The sequence below is a fragment of the Camarhynchus parvulus genome, chromosome 12 (genome assembly GCF_901933205.1).
Source record: "Camarhynchus parvulus chromosome 12, STF_HiC, whole genome shotgun sequence".
NCBI lineage: Eukaryota > Metazoa > Chordata > Aves > Passeriformes > Thraupidae > Camarhynchus > Camarhynchus parvulus.
In genome coordinates, this window is record NC_044582.1 from 1,488,393 (window position 1) to 1,504,286 (window position 15,894).

At 40.5% G+C, this 15,894-nt stretch overlaps 1 protein-coding gene across 1 annotated transcript in view; it reads right to left on the reverse strand.

The window, feature by feature from the left end:
- Positions 1 to 15,894, reverse strand: part of PPARG (peroxisome proliferator activated receptor gamma) — a 53,776-nt gene that overhangs the window by 19,168 nt on the left and 18,714 nt on the right. The window contains exon 2 of the mRNA XM_030956643.1: positions 2,050 to 2,277. Within this exon, the coding sequence (XP_030812503.1) occupies positions 2,050 to 2,269 (220 nt within the window). The 5' untranslated portion in view covers positions 2,270 to 2,277. The remainder of the gene's footprint in view (positions 1 to 2,049; positions 2,278 to 15,894) is intronic.

A 15,894-nucleotide genomic window follows, 5' to 3' on the forward strand; every position in this document is an offset into this window, starting at 1 on the left:
TGAGATTTGGATCATTTGTCCTTGGTCCCCAGCTGGAGCAGGAATTGTTTTGTCTCCCTGCTCTGTGCACAGAGCTCACCATCCCATAATACGAAGCCCAGACCCACACACTAAAGCAGCACAGAGTCTGAAAATATAAAAGCCGAAACCTGAGGCACCAGAAGCAGCGAGGAATAAGCACAAAACATCCCAGGGGTGCTGGGCTGGGATGGCCGGGTCTGCTCCAAAGCAAAACCAGCAGCAGAGCGGGGCTGCAGGAGGAGCTGGAGATGCACTGCAGAGGCTGCAAAAGTTGGAAGGGGCAGGTTCTGCTGGACAAAGGGGATTACAGATCCAGCTTTCAGCTCTGGAGTGTGCAATGGTTTCAAGATGGATACTAAAAATTAATGTATGGAGAATTCAGGCTTTACTCAGTCTCCACCTGGTTTATTCCTTCAAGGTGTTGAAAACTCCTACAGGGAGATGGGCTGGAGTGTCTAATCTAGTTTAAAACATAGTCAAGTGTCTAATAGAGCTGTATATTCAACAATATATTATTCAATAATAATATATAATATTATAAAATAATATTATATAATATACAGGAAATTATTATGTATAGTATATTATACCATATATAATAATATACTGTATACTATATAATATTATTATAACAATATATTGTTATATAATATATATAATATTGTATTATAATATAATCATGTATGTTATATAATATAGTATATTATATAATACTATTATAATAATATATTATATAGTATATATACTATATAGTATATTATTATATTATTCAATAAATATCTAATAATAGATCATTCATATATATGTATAAAATAAAATAATATCAGATATTTCCAGAAATTTAGCTCTCTCCTGGGGAAAACTGTTCAACTTCGGTTACAGTTTAGAGATAAATTTTCTCTTCTGAAACTTTGTAATGAAGAGAGCAATTTCTAATATTGAATGGTCTCAAACAAGTAAATATGATGTCTTTAAATCAATCATCACTGGTTATAGAAGAGAGCTGTGAGCTTTGAAAGTTACATTACATCAGGGGTGATGTAACAGAAGGTGAATATTTTTATTTTTCCTGATTGGCTATACTTAACAAAATAGAAAGCTTTATTCTTATATAAACTGAAAAGAAATTATCTAAGTAAAGATGAGGAGAATTTATGCCATCTAAACTCTGCTGCACTCCTTAAAAGTACTTGGCATTAAAGTGTTATGAAAACTTCTAATTAAACAAAAGAAAAAGAAATGACTGGTGGAACATGTCCATTCATTTATTATAGCAGTAGTGCAGAGACACACAGCTCCTGCTTCACTGTACCACCCAAATGAAACACCACGATTTCCCCAGCAAGAATCCCCTGAAAGAGTTCTTGTACAGATGACTACAAATAAAAGTGAGGTCAGATCTAAGCAGAAGTGGATCCTCAAAAGAGTTCCAGGCACAGCACCCTCACATTCCTACTCTGAGCAGGAATGCAGTGACAATTTATTCAGGAATAGGTCACTTCCTTTCTTAAAAGGACGATTGAATGTGATTTTTCAGTGTAAATTGTGGAAGAGCAGCATGTTTCACAGCAGGTAAATCATCCAGGAGCTGTGAGGGAGCTGGAACAAGGCTGTGCCTCAGATGTAGCCAATATTTCTACTCCATCCCTTTCTGCACATATTAATAATTCAGATTATGCTCTGTATGCTGGGTATTCTGCAACATTCAGGGAGTTTATTCTGCACTGGGTGCACTGAGTTCAAAGGAAAAGCTGCACACGAGGTGCAGGAGTAGGAGACAACAGAGGGGTTCATGTGTCTACTAAAATGTCATTTTGGATCCTTTATGGTACCTCTGCTAAGCTCCAGCTGCTGCTCTGGCAGGGTGAAGGTCTGCTATGAGCATTTTCCCTTTTCTCTCTGCCCTCAAGAACATCTCTGCTGACAAAGGAGATCTGAATTCCTAATCCCTTTGCTGCTAGCACACGCTCCAGGGAATGAAGGAAACACGGACACGAGGGAAACACTTCAAAAAAAGGCAGAGCTTACTTTGGCAATCCTGGAGCTTGATATCATATTTGTAATCCAGGCCTGACTGGTCAGCTCTGGCAAGGGGGAGATCTTCATAGTGAGGGGAGGAAATGCTGGAGAAGTCAACGGTGGTGAAGGGCTTGATGTCAAAGGAATGTGTGTGATCATCCATGGCTGACAGATCCACGGGGCTGATTCCAAAATTCAGGGGCCAAAACGGCATCTCTGTGTCAACCATTGTAAGCCCTGCAAACATCAAGAAGAAAATGACATTTTAGGATGTTTATCTCCAGTCTGTTCAGCCCCAAGCTGAGCTCCAAGTGTCCCACATTCACAGGCTTGAGATGAAAACTTTAACTGCATCTCTCCATAGCATTCATATCAATAAAATTAGAAGTCTTCCACAAATAATTCTCATTTTTGCAAATTCTAAGAACCATTCTTCTCAAGTGCCTGAAAATCTCAAGGGTTTTTATATTAAGAAAAAAACCCCAAAGTAGCTGGTATTAAATAGTGGTGGTTTTCCTCCAAATAACCAGAAATATTTGAAAACTGTGCTCATTCGAGTTTGCCAAAAGTTTAATCCCAGTCTTGAACCCAAGGATCAAGGAAATGTAAATTATGACTTTTCAAATTCCATATATATTTATGCAAACCTTGAAAGCAGAAAACAAATAACAACTTCTATCTGCAAAAATCTTCTGCAAGTTGAGTGAATTTAGATTGAGATATGAAATGTTTTTCCAAGTCCTCTTTTGAGAAATAGCTGAACCAAAATCCTTTATTCAGATATACTTCAACTATGAAAAAGTTTATAAATAACAGCAAGTGAACCAAAATCTTTGATTTAGACAGATTTCAACTATGAAAAAGTTTGTAAGTTACAGCAAGTGAACCAAAATCCTTGATTTAGACAGATTTCAACTATGAAAAAGTCTGTAAGTTACAGCAAGTGCAAAGGCTATTTTATAACCAGTGTCTGTGTTTAATTTTCCACTATTTATAAAAAGAACATTCTACCCTAAAAATAGCAGAGATGTTTCAGAACTAAAATAACTTGGTCACTTTGGTTGTTTAATTTGGACTTTAAACCCAATCAAGTGAGTGGCCTTTAACCTCCAGATAACAGAAACTTTGATTTGATCTGCTTGGAATCAAAACTACTCTGTCACACAGCCAGAATGCTGTTGCAAAATAAAGCTACTGGAACAGGGGTGCTCTGGGGTTTGGAGCTCACCTGTTCCTGACAGGTAAGTGAGGCTGTGCCTGCCCTCCCCATCAGCTCTGCTGAATGCCAGTGCCCAGAGATGCTGGCACTTTGCCTTCCCTCACAATGGCACCAGCATTCCTCCACTTTTAGGACTCCCAGCACAACCCTGCAGTTGTTCTGCCTTGACCTTGATAAAGGATCTTCTAAATTCTTAAATTTGAGAGGAGAGATGCTCACTGCAGAGGGAGCAGAGAGAGGCTGCTGCATCCCAGCCACCCCCAGTCCCACTGGATGGGATATCAGGGATGTTATCCTTAATGAAAGGAGGGAAACAACAGGATGTAAAATTGCCACAAATCCCTTGGGAAAATCCATGGCAGCTTGTCAGGGTACCTTGGTGTTGGGTGTTATCTCCCAAATGGTGAAGTTTCAAGTGCAGGGCTCAAACCACGAGCTCTGCCCACGCTCCCCAGGGAATGGTGGCATTCCCAAGGCTGCCAGAGCTCCAGGAGCCCCCAGGGCTGCCCAGGGTGGGATTGTTGGGGTGGCTGGGCAGGACCAGGAGCTGCACTGGATGGTCCTTGGGGGTCCCTTCAGCTCAGGAGATTCTCTAATTTGATGACTTTATCTGTGAGCACAAAGTGAAATCCCTGGCCATGAACACTGGGAAATGTCTTCCCAAAACATTTCCCAATGAAACAATAAACGAGGACAGACTCCTTCTTAGGAGCCCATTTCTTGTAATGGCCAGACTCATCTTGAAAAAATACAGAAACCAAGAGACATTTTAAATTGGTTTGTATTCCTTTAGACAAGAGACACCAGGGGTTATTACTTTGTGCTGGAGCTCTACCTCAAGGGTGAAGGATGGCTACAGGCACAGCCCAGGTTCATCCCAGGAATTCCCAGGTTGCTGTGTGGCCAAGGAATAACTGCAGGAAATCAAATCCTCAAAAGGCAGGAGGACTCACAGGCACAGCTGTCCCTGCACAGACACCTCCCTGCTCTGAGGCAGCTCCTGGAGAGGTTCAGCACCTGCTGAAAGGCAAGGACGAGCTGGGGCCACTCTCTGAGGAGAGGTGAACACCATTGCCTGCCCCTGATCCCACTGAAAAATAAACAGTTTTACCGCACTCTCCATCAAACATCTGAAAAACATCCTCACAACCTGGAGACCTCAGCACTTTGTCTTTTCAAGTTAAAAAGCTCCAGTTTCAAACCCCTGTGGGCTGAACAGCAATTTAGAGCTGAGCTGGGTTTCAATTCACTCAGCCCATGGTTGGGATGTTCTGGAGAAGTCTATGATGTGTAACATGAGTAATTCTGTGACACTCCTGCATCATTACAACCCAGAGAGTGCAGGAATTTCCCTGGGCATAGATATCTCACAGCTTAGACAAACTCAGATAAGCAGGTGAGTCCAGAGGTCTGGCTTGGCACTCACAAGCTCCAAAATCTAAGGGCTTGTAGTAATTCCTTATCAGAAATCTCACTTCCCAGTCAGCACAGCCAAATCATTTCAGCAAAGTCCACCAAAAAATGCCAGAGTGGTTTTTGTGGTAAAAGTATCTCTAGCCTAAAAGTGTGATGGTTTAGATTTTTGTTATGTTTTAGAAGGAACAAAATAAAATTAAATAATTAATGAGTAATCTGTTGTTGAAGCATCACTGAATAGAAGGGATTTGGTTTCATGTTTTCCCCCTGCCAGTTGTTTTTATCTCTGTGTCTGTCCAAATCACACACATGCTCTGTATGCTGAGAACACAAATGCCAAGATCACCCTGAAGAGAAAACCAGGGAATTGTGGCTGCACCTATCAGCTACTGAGTAATTCTGCTTTATCCTACTCCTCTTTCTGCTGCAAGGTAATAAAATCTGGAGCCAGCAGCCATTTACAAATCTTTAGTCAAAAGCCTGTAAACTCCACCCCTTCCAGAGGTTAACATCCGTGACTCTCAAGATCCCACAGTAATATTGTTCACAAGCATTTCTGAATGATGGACACTTCCAGGTTTGCTCAAGTTTTGGGTATAAAACACAAAGCATCTTGCTACAGTTTTAAAGTTCCAATCTTCACATATGATTTTAGCAAATTATGGGTATCTTGTTCAATTTAACAAAATTTTCCATGACAAAGTAAACAATGAATTTCAATTTTCAGATGAATTTATATTAGAGATACTCAAATGAAGGAAACATCTTCCATGCTGTTTTTATTCTTGCATTATTGAAAACCCAAATGTGAAGGCTGTTCCTATGTTTAATGGTTGTTTTACAAACACTTCTATTTTGCATGTAGCTTTACTTGATTTTTGCTGTGTAGTTTGTCTTTTTTCCTCCCTATGAAAGAGGAATGACAACATTTCCCTCTGGAAAAGAGAAAATCAACTAATTCTAGTCTTCTCATGGCTTTAAAAGACCCAAAAATCAACAACCAAGATTAAAAATCCAATGGACAAGTCCAACGAACAGATTAGAGAATGTTTTTATAACTCACAGCTGCCTGTGTGACATCCAGGTAATAGATGTGTAAGTATTTCTCTGGTTTAGAAGATTTTCATGTACAAAAACCCTTCTCAGCCAGCAAGAGGCCATGCAGAACAGCAGCAGAGATGTTATTTGGGAAGTCAGATGGAGGAGCTTGGACATGAAATCCTCCAAAAGAGCAGGAGTGAAAGAGATAATGCTGCTGAGATAACATTTAATTCTGAGACATGGAGCTTGCTGAGTGCCTTCACCCTGTGTAATTCCTGTGGAGCTGCTCAGGGTCATGTGCAGGGAACCAGAGGCACTGAGCTCACCTGGCACAGCCAGCCCCGGTCATTCTGCTGCTGATAGGCAGAAATCTCGTCTCACCATCACCTCATCCCCTGATTGATCTGCTCTCCAGCTCCTCAGACAGTTATTCCCTGCATTTCTCCTGCTAGGAGAACATAAAATCGAACGGAGGAGATTGCCATGGTATGAAAAACATCCTGGATCACGAGCTGCTCCTTACCATAAACACTACCTGTGCTCAGGTAACCTGAAGGGCCTGTTGTGCTGCATTCTAGACACGCTCTTTCCAGACAAAACTACCAAAATATGGCCCTACAGGTATTTAATGAAGCAACCAGAACATCCCAACTGACGGGAGTTACAGAAAATAAAAAGACAAAAATAAATAGGTGAAGCCTCTCAGCTCTGAAACATTATTAAAATCAAGCTAGGTATAATGGCATGACATGGACGGGAATAAATATGGACAAATTGATACATGAAATAAATAATGCTATTTCTATATAAATACTGATTTATGGATCTGAAATACTCACAGGCTGGTAGGTCAGATTTAAAAGGAAAAACACTTCAAAATCATGGGTTTTTCAAAATCTGTGGGTTTTTCTTAATGAAGACAAATTTCCTGGAATAGATTGGATTTCCTCTCATGTATAAATGTGTCAGAGTTTGTCAAGTAAACTCATACCCAAGTCCGGCAGAGCTTAATGGGACTTTTCCCAATTAATTTAATTAAGGCAGCTCAGACCCTCTGTGAAATAATCTCTACAAAAGTTGGTTAAGATCACACAGTCCTCCTCAGCTTTTAGGAAAGATTTAGAGATGGTGAAGGGGCAGCTTGATACCCCATAGATCCAATTTATTGATCTATTTGGAAGAATAACAACACATTTTATATGTGCCTTGCAAAACCACATCTCCCCTCAGTGATGGCACCACAGGCACTGAGTTAAAGACCTGAGCTGATGTCTCAGAGGAGAAGGGCTCTGAAAAGGGAGCAGACAGTCTTGTGATACCCCCCTGCATTCCCCTCCCAATAACTGAGTCCTCTCGTTGCCTCTGACACAGAAATTCTGTGTGGCAATGCTGGAGCAGCTCAATTCTGCCTTTGATCAGTGCTGCCCTCAGCTCCCAGATGTGAGGGACTGTGAACTTCAGGTTATTGAGAGAAAATCCCATCTTACTGCATTTGATTTTTCCTGCCCCAAACCCCTCAGATTCTTGCCTCAGTTCTCTGCTTTTCCAGTGAGAGAACATTACCTTCCCTCCCTACCCTCCATTCTCTGTGCTGTCCATAAAACATCTCTCCTCTTCAGCAGCTGTGGGATTACTCCACGGATTTTGAATATTCCTGTTTATGCCAGTGGAGCCCTAAGCTTTAAATCTTTAGTCCACACCTTCCTCAATAACAAAAATGATGTATTTTTCACTAATAGCAACTGCCACTATAATGAACTGTATCTAATAGACAACGTTTGTATCAAACAGATAATTTTGTTTTGGATTTACCAAACTCTGTGAATTTTTTTGTGTCCCAAACAATGACTCAAAGCTGTTGCCCATTGCTGTTTCACACATTCCCGGCCGGCAGATTCCCGATTTTCCCCCGTTTCCCGGCACAGGACCCGAACCTCTCCGTGTCCTGTTGCTGCAGAGTCAGCAGAGGGAGCACAACGTAACTAAAAAAAAACCTCTTTCCAAGAACTCTGCTGGCACAGCCAGTGATGCTCCTAAACAAACAAACAAGCACAAAAAGGGTGGAGAAAGAGCCTCGGCGGCTGATGCCCCCAGTTCTGAGTTTGACAAAATCAGTGCTTTGCCAACTGCAGCAGGAAAAGCAAAGGAATGGAAAAAAACCCACGAAACCTAGAAAGCCTTGCTTTAAAAAACCCACTATAGAATTTTTATTGTTTAAAAGATTTTTTTGGGGGTTTTTATCCATGCACGCACTCAAAATATTCTTAGAATGAAACAAAAAATGTTTCAATGATGTGATGATGAACAAACACCCTGAACAGTAATATTGATAGGATTAAAATAGTTATCCAAAGCAGTAATTTCCCAAAGAAATCACACATTAGAAACCAGTATGGATGTGGGAAAAGGGTCCAGGCTACTGAGAGGATAAGTGCTGTTAAATTTTTGATTGTAAATTCAAGGGGTTATTGAAGCCACAGTGTTGCCCCCTGCACCCAGCCCGGAGCCAGGCACACTCCTGGGGCACCACTGCCTCACCAGACCTGGGAATTTCCTTTTCAAGCATGAATTTATCAAAAACTCTCACAGGAATGAAAACTGACCTCACTGTGGGACAGAAGAAGTAAATTTTTATGGGTTTGTTTCAATGAAAGTACTGCAAATGAATGTTCCCTGCACCTTAATTTAGCTGTGAAAACAAAGAAAATACCAGCGTCTCTAGCAAATGTTGGGTGTCAAAACAGCTTCATAATAAAAAGTAACTTACTGAAAAAATGAGTTCACAAATGACCAGTAATGGCATTTTTTGACATAGATGATTTTAAAAGCACTGCTGACTCCAAGCACAAGACAAGTTACGACATTTTCCTCTCCATTCCTCAGGTCCAGCTCTGAAGCCATCTAAAAATGGCCCCCAAAAATTGACATGCCCACCAGAAAATCCCCAAAAGAAGCCACAAAGAGAATACACTTTGGAAAGAAGGGAATAAACACTCTGTGTTTGTAATCAATAAAACCAGAGGAGGGTTCTGGAGCTTTGGCAGCCCAGGGCACACCTCAAGGGTTAATCACTGAGTAGGAGGGGCAGGAGCTGAGGAAAGAAAGGCTCCTCTCCCACCCACTGTCCAACCTGCAGAACCAGCACAGGGCCCAAACTCTGAGAGCAAAAGGAAAAGCAGCGACCTGGGGCTGAGAGGAATGCTCAAGGTGTGCCAGCAAACCCAGAAACACCTGCAATCACTGCTGGGGATGCTCATTGCTGCCCCATCTCCCATCTGACCAGTGCTGGATGGTCCAGGAAAAAAACCAAACACTGCTGGGGATGCTAATTGATGCCCATCTACCCTCTGACTAGGACTGGGTGCCTCAGAAAACAAACAAACACTTCTGGGGATGCTCAATTCTGCCCCATCTCCCAGTCTGACCAGTGCTGAATGGTCCAGAAAATAAACAAACAAAAACACGGCTGGGGATGCTCAGTTCTGCCCCATCTCCATCTGACCAGTGCTGGGAGGCTCAGAAAACACAAACTCTGCTGAGGATGCTCATTGCTGCCCCATCTCCCAGTGTGACCAGTGCTGGGTGCCTCAGAAATCCCAGTGGTTCAAGGGCTGCAGAGCCTTGTGGCAGCCACATCCTTCAAAAAGGCAAATAAAAGGTAAAAGGGGAGGTAATCCATTCATCCTCTCAGCAAGGCTGCACAGTAAAACACCAGGAGAAACTGTATAAATCCAAACACTTGGAAAGGCCAAAAGAAAGCAACTCATAAATCAGTGGGAAATGTATTTTATTCCTATAGCTGAATTATAACTACAAGCTGTGCTCACTAAAAGCATAGTCCATAAAATTTACCACAATGTTTAAGAGGCAGTTTTTAATGGGAACAAGGAAGAAAAGCCCATTCAGGGAATAATAGAGCTGTTTAGTGTTAAATAAATTTTCTATTCCACGGAATTCACACAAAATGGCCTGGGTTACTTGGAATAGCAGCATTTTATACCCTTGCAGCAACACAAACCCTTGTAAATATAATTGCAAATGAGAAGCAAGTTCAACAATGCCACAGGCTACTCAGATATGCTACAAATTCTCCCATCCTATTTTAGTTTGTTAATGTAGGGTTTGTTGCATTCTGATACTGGATAGAGAGCCACAAAACTTCAGGTTATTCCAGGGTATGAAAGAAACTGATTGCAAGGCTGTGCTCAAGGAGCCTCAATAGAAATTGAGAATATTGGACAATGAGAAATTTCTGTATAAGAAATTGTGATTTATGGATCTGAAAACTCACGTAGGCAGGTCAGATTTAACAGGAAAAACACTTCAAAATCATAGAGAGAACTTTACAAATTTCTGGAAGTGACAGAGTTGGTCTCCTGGTGCTAAAATGTGACAAGAGAAACAAAATTCTCTACTGCAGTCACAGCACTGGCAGAACAGGGAGATGAGGAGATGGTTTCTGTTAAATCAGATTCAAAGTCTGTGGGAAAGGATCCTCCAACTGTTCTTAGAAATCCCTGAGCAGAGAAACTGCACTTTCCTAGTTCCAGTCATGCTTTGTGAGACACCATGTGTGATTCTGAAGAAAGGCTTCTCTTCCAATGCCTTTTGTTTGAAAATGTCTTCAAAATCTCTCCCACTCTTCAAAATAGAGATGATTATTTATTTTCTTTGGGGAAAAAAATAAAAAATACACTACCAGGAGCATAAATATCCAAAAAATAAGGTATTATCTGGTTGGTAAAATAAAGTCAGAATAAACCTCTGTAGGATTCTGAGGGGCAAAGACCATAAATTGGCATCTGGAATGTGCCTCAGCAGAAGTGAAATGTGGCTCCTGTTGGTTTTGAGGGATTGGAGGAAAGCAGGAACAAGCAGCACGTCCCTGCCTTGCGCTGGCAGTATTGTAAAAGTGCCTCATTATATAAAATGTGGGTGTTGCTCTCTATGAATCATTGTGATTTAAAATAGGATCCTGATAGACAGGCAATGAATCACTTTGGGTTTTGTAATCAGCAAGGGCTGACTTCTCGGGAGAGCCCTTTGCCCCCTTTGGCAAGCAGCTGAGGCAAGGTCTGCTCCAGCCCTGGAGGTGCCTCCCCAGGCTGAAGGAAGTCATTGATTCTAAAATATCCCCAAAAATGCCGTGTGGGACACAAGATAGCAGGGCCTTGTCAGCTGGAACAGCAGCACACAATTCAATTGATAAGAGTGTTAACATTCTCAGGCCTGTGCTTGGCTCCAAGGCTCGACATACTTTAATAATTGGCATTTATTTCTACTGGGCAGGCTTCGTATTGCTGGCTCTAGCAAAAGTTTTACCAACTACAAGGAATTAATAGAATTCCAAAATATCATATTTGACGTTAAAAGTATTTTAAGAGCAAGTGACCCATCCAGAAGGTTCATCTGCACGAGTTGTGACTGTGCTTTCAAAAGTCAAATGTGCTTTGAACTCAACAGAAAGTTTTCCAGCTTTGACAGAAATTCAGTATTTGGCTCAAAATTGAGCAAAAGGCTCATTTTGAATATTGCATTGGTGCTAATGGCATCCAAACACCTGCCTAGAGTTAAACTCTTTTAAAACCACATTTTTGGCTAAGAAAGGACTTTGGCCGAGATACATGGTTAAATTACATCTCCTACCCACAGATAAATCAATGTGTGTTGTAACACACATTCATAAGAAATTAAGGGTTCATAAAATGCTCCATTTCCTGTGTAAAACGACTGCTCCAGTGGCAAGGCTGTGCCCAGAGTTGATAAAACAAACTCCCAGCACCACAGAGTCCCAGTGGCACTGTCAGCCAGCAGCCTGCTGATGTTTCAGTAGGGAGCAGCTCGGTCTGAAACCTTCAAAAGCAGCACAAAAACATCCATGGAGTGTGTCCTGTGCTCACACATGGTGTGTTGTATGACAATGTGATTTTCCAGGATTTCAGGTGGTGTGGCAGAGCACAAACCTGTGTGAGCGCCACAGCTATTGACAGGACAATCTGCTGCTCCACTGCTTATCTGGTTTCATTTAGGGCATTATCAACGTGTCTCTTAATGCAGTTTAATAAATTAATAATAGACTCCATTCTCTGGAAATGGTGCTTGGCCAATAATTAACAGCTGAGGTATCAATTTAGCATGGAATTTTAAATGGTTGTAGTCCATTATGGAATTCAGAACACAAAGTTTGCATTTGTTTTTGAAACGTTAATAACTTTCATAGTAAAGGTTATGTACACCATATCCAGTTAATCTTCTTCTTTTAAAACAATGTAGTTGTGATGAATTTAATACTAACCCTGAAGAATTTTTGTAATTTTAATACTGAACTAACCACATCAAGTTTTCTCAATCCGTGTTGTAGAAATAGGGAATTTAGGGATGCAGAATTCTGTTGGGAAGAAGCCTGGGATTATTTTCTCTCCTCAGACTCTGTCATGTCAGTGCTTTTTAATGTTCACAAGACAGTAAACTCCAGTATTGTTTCCAAGAGATGAGCTAATAAGGCACACAACTGGACTGGGGTGAAATACACTCATTAATATCCTAAATGCAGTTCCCTGCCATGGCAGAATACTGAATACTCCCACAGGAAGAGGAGGAGGACGAGGAGGTGGAGGAGGAGGAGGAGGAGGAGGAGGAGGAGGAAAAAACTGCCACATGAATTTAAACTCATTCCTTGAATTAAATCCCACTTTTAAAGTTTTTCCTGGAAGTCAAACACACTGCAAATAATCCCTAAAAATGCATCTCTCTGATTGGGATGAGTCGTTTCCATCACATTCTCATCTTCCCAACACTAAAAATGCAAAATATATTTGAATACAGCAAGACTGGAGGGAGGGCCCACATGATTTGACTGAGTGCTGGGTTTTGGCAACATATTTAATCTGTTGGACAATCACCAAGTTGTAAAAGTGAAAAAGAACCATGTTGCAAAACTCATTCATGAACGTAAACATGCTGAGCATTTCTGCATTAAATACAGGGAGCTCAGAGAAACAGCAAATACACTTCCCTCTATAGAATTCTAGAGAATTTCTGTACATCCAGTGTAAAATAATGCTCTGCGTGCCTCTGCAGCCCTGGGATGGCAAAGATAATTCCAACACACCAAATCCTGAGAAAGCAGATAAATAGCACCAAAGAGGGCTGAGCGTTCACCATTCTTCTTTTAGCTGTCTCCAAATTCATCATCTCACACACAAATCACAAATCATACACTGCAATTTTGCCCACAGACTCTGGGATATTTGATAACTGGATTGGTTTATTTTTAATTTATTTGGGATCATCAGATTTTGGTTTTTACACACAGTTATTGAAGGGTATTTTCATTAGGGGCTCAAATTCTTCAAGCACACTTTCCTAAGCTTGGAAGGGAAGCAGAGGTGACATCCCAACATTATTCTGACAAGATAAACTAAAAAGGACCCCTAAAATTGACTATATCCAACAGCAGGCTTTCTACGCTACCCTGAGTAGGGTTAAATAATGTAATAATAAATACACATGATAAATAATGTAATAATTCATTACAATTAAATAATGTAATAATAAACACACATGAAGTTTTGCACACCTATCATCTGTTGCACAAATGGATCCCTTTCATCTTTTAAATTAGCAAAAAAAATAAAATTAACCTTCTCAACTGTACAAACTGCAAAGCATCCAACCTGCTCAGCCACTTTCCAGCACCAGAGCAATCCCTTGTCACCTGACTCCTGTACTTTTGACCCTCCAAAAATTTCCCAGCTGAAGCATGTTGACATGTTTTCACATGTGATTCAAGAGTGATTGCTCTCAATAGTGCTGGATGCTTATCACAGGTTGAGATCGATGTTCTTTGCCTCCCGTGTGCTCTCTCTTTCCGAGCTGTAATTTTTCCAGGCTCTCCTGAAGTCAAGGTGGCTTCAGGCTGGGAGTGTGGGCTCGGGGCACAGGGAGGGTGAGCTGCTCTAACTGCAATTGCAACACTCTGAGGAGTATTACATGAGCACCAGGAAATTAATGTGCAGTTCTGCTCCAGATTTAAGTTACCTTGAACAGTTTTCACTTGGGAGTCTTCTGCTGGACTACAAGGTTCAAGAGAATCTTCCCCTTTTTTTTTTTTTTTTGGGGGTCAGTATAAAATACAATATTAAGTAATGTTGTGCTCAGTGTTTTATTCCAGAAAAAAAAATAGGTGGGGAATTTCAGAAGGAAATTAAGCATTGAGAATTGGTATTAGAAATACTAATTTTAAAGCCTGTGTTTGACTAAATAATAGCAAACTGGAAGAAAGAATGCTAAAGCATCCACTATGAAAACTGGGAATTAGCACCAACACACCTCCTTTTGTATTTCTAACTTTCAGCAAAAAAGAGAGGAATTTCATTAGGATTTTTCTGTTTTACATACTTCAGAAAAGCTTTGTGCAAACTGGTACCTGAAACTATAGCAACTACTGAGCAAAGGGAAAAAAAACCTTCAAATACCCTTAGATCCAGCAGCCAGAATCTGAATTTCTGTGAAGTAATGATTCCAGAAAGCCTCAGAACAGAACTGCTTCATTTTGAGTTCTGAACAAAATAATTATCACTAATATTATAATACTGTAATGTATTAATTTATAATATTGGTTAATATTGTAAGTTTATAGCCAACAGCTCCCCTACCAAACTCCAAGTAGTCCTGGATGCCACTTTATACATTGGGCAAATCAAATTATTTTCAGTGATGTAATTTTCCTCAACCCCCTTTACCAGTCAAAAAGAAAGTACCACAGTCCATGGCTCAGACAGGGGATTATCAGCTCACTTGAGGTGATAATGAAAGAAGGGACCTGAATCCTCCTGCCACCCTCCCTCACAGTTTTCTGAGAAAAACTCCCTGCAACACAGCCCAGAACTGATGGAAATATTGAATCCTTTTCCAAATATTGAATTCTTTCCCCTTCTTTTCAAGGGAAAAAAACCTCAAGACACCATTCTCTTCAGAACACAGGAGGAACTTACTGAAAACACAATGGGGAAGTGCTGTCTGAACCTGAACTAAGAGATGAATATTCCCCCTGCAGCCCTTTTATTACAATAAAAAAAGACAAAATATTTGTGGGGAAAGAACACGATTTCATCTTTTACTTAATTTCAAAATCATTAATGCACTTCAAAAAGAACTTAAATATAACCTGCATAATGATACATTAATGGGAAAATCTACAAAGTCCTGACTTAGTTACAGTTTTAAAAACCTGCTGTATTTTCTAATAAAGTATCTGGCATAGTTTGGATTTTATAATATGTCTGAAAAGTAAAAGGAAAAAATTTCTTTGATCTTATTTTCTGTTGGGTAATTCTTCCTCTATGTTATTAATATCCTAAGAATATGTCTCATGTGATTTATTCCTACTTTTGTCAACCTGTCTATTTGGAAGCAAAATTTTTCCAATACCCCCATGGGAAGAAGGAAGGAAGGAAGGAAGGAAGGAAGGAAGGAAGGAAGGAAGGAAGGAAGGAAGGAAGGAAGGAAGGAACATTTTCACCTGCCAAGGTGTGGAAAATGATTCCATACTCGTGAGCTGCCTGGCACTCCTGTGAGTGTCCCTCATCCCCAAAGCAGGGACATATTTGTTTAAATATGTGCTTAAATATGTGTTTAAATAAATAAAATAAATATATATAAATAAATATATTTCTTTACAAATAAATGAATATAAAATAATATCTATAATAAGTAAGTAAATGAAACATCTGTGTCTGCCAATAAACAGAATTCCACGGCTTTTGCTACTGTTCTTTGCCTCTGCACTAAACCAAACATTCTAAAAATGGTTTTGATGTGATTCTTCTTAATACTGGTGATCCTTGACCCACAGAGTCAGCAGGTGGCAAGTGCCACCCCCAGGGCCCCTGCCACTGTCCCAGTCACTGTTCAAGGAGATGGGAACTGGCCTTGCTATTTTTGAGATGTCCAAGAGCTCAAGTGACATCACTCGAGGACGCCGACGGAAAGCGGAGGATCCGCGGCTGAGAGCAGCTCAGGAGAAAGCTATTTCTGGCCAATTTCACAATTCTGCTATTTTTAACAGCTGCTCCCAACCAGTCATTTTTGGAGATGTGTTTGCAGCTGGAAAGAATCTACCAGTGCTTGAGTGGAGCAGCAAAGCCCCTGCAGTTTGTATTTTACACAGAAGTGTT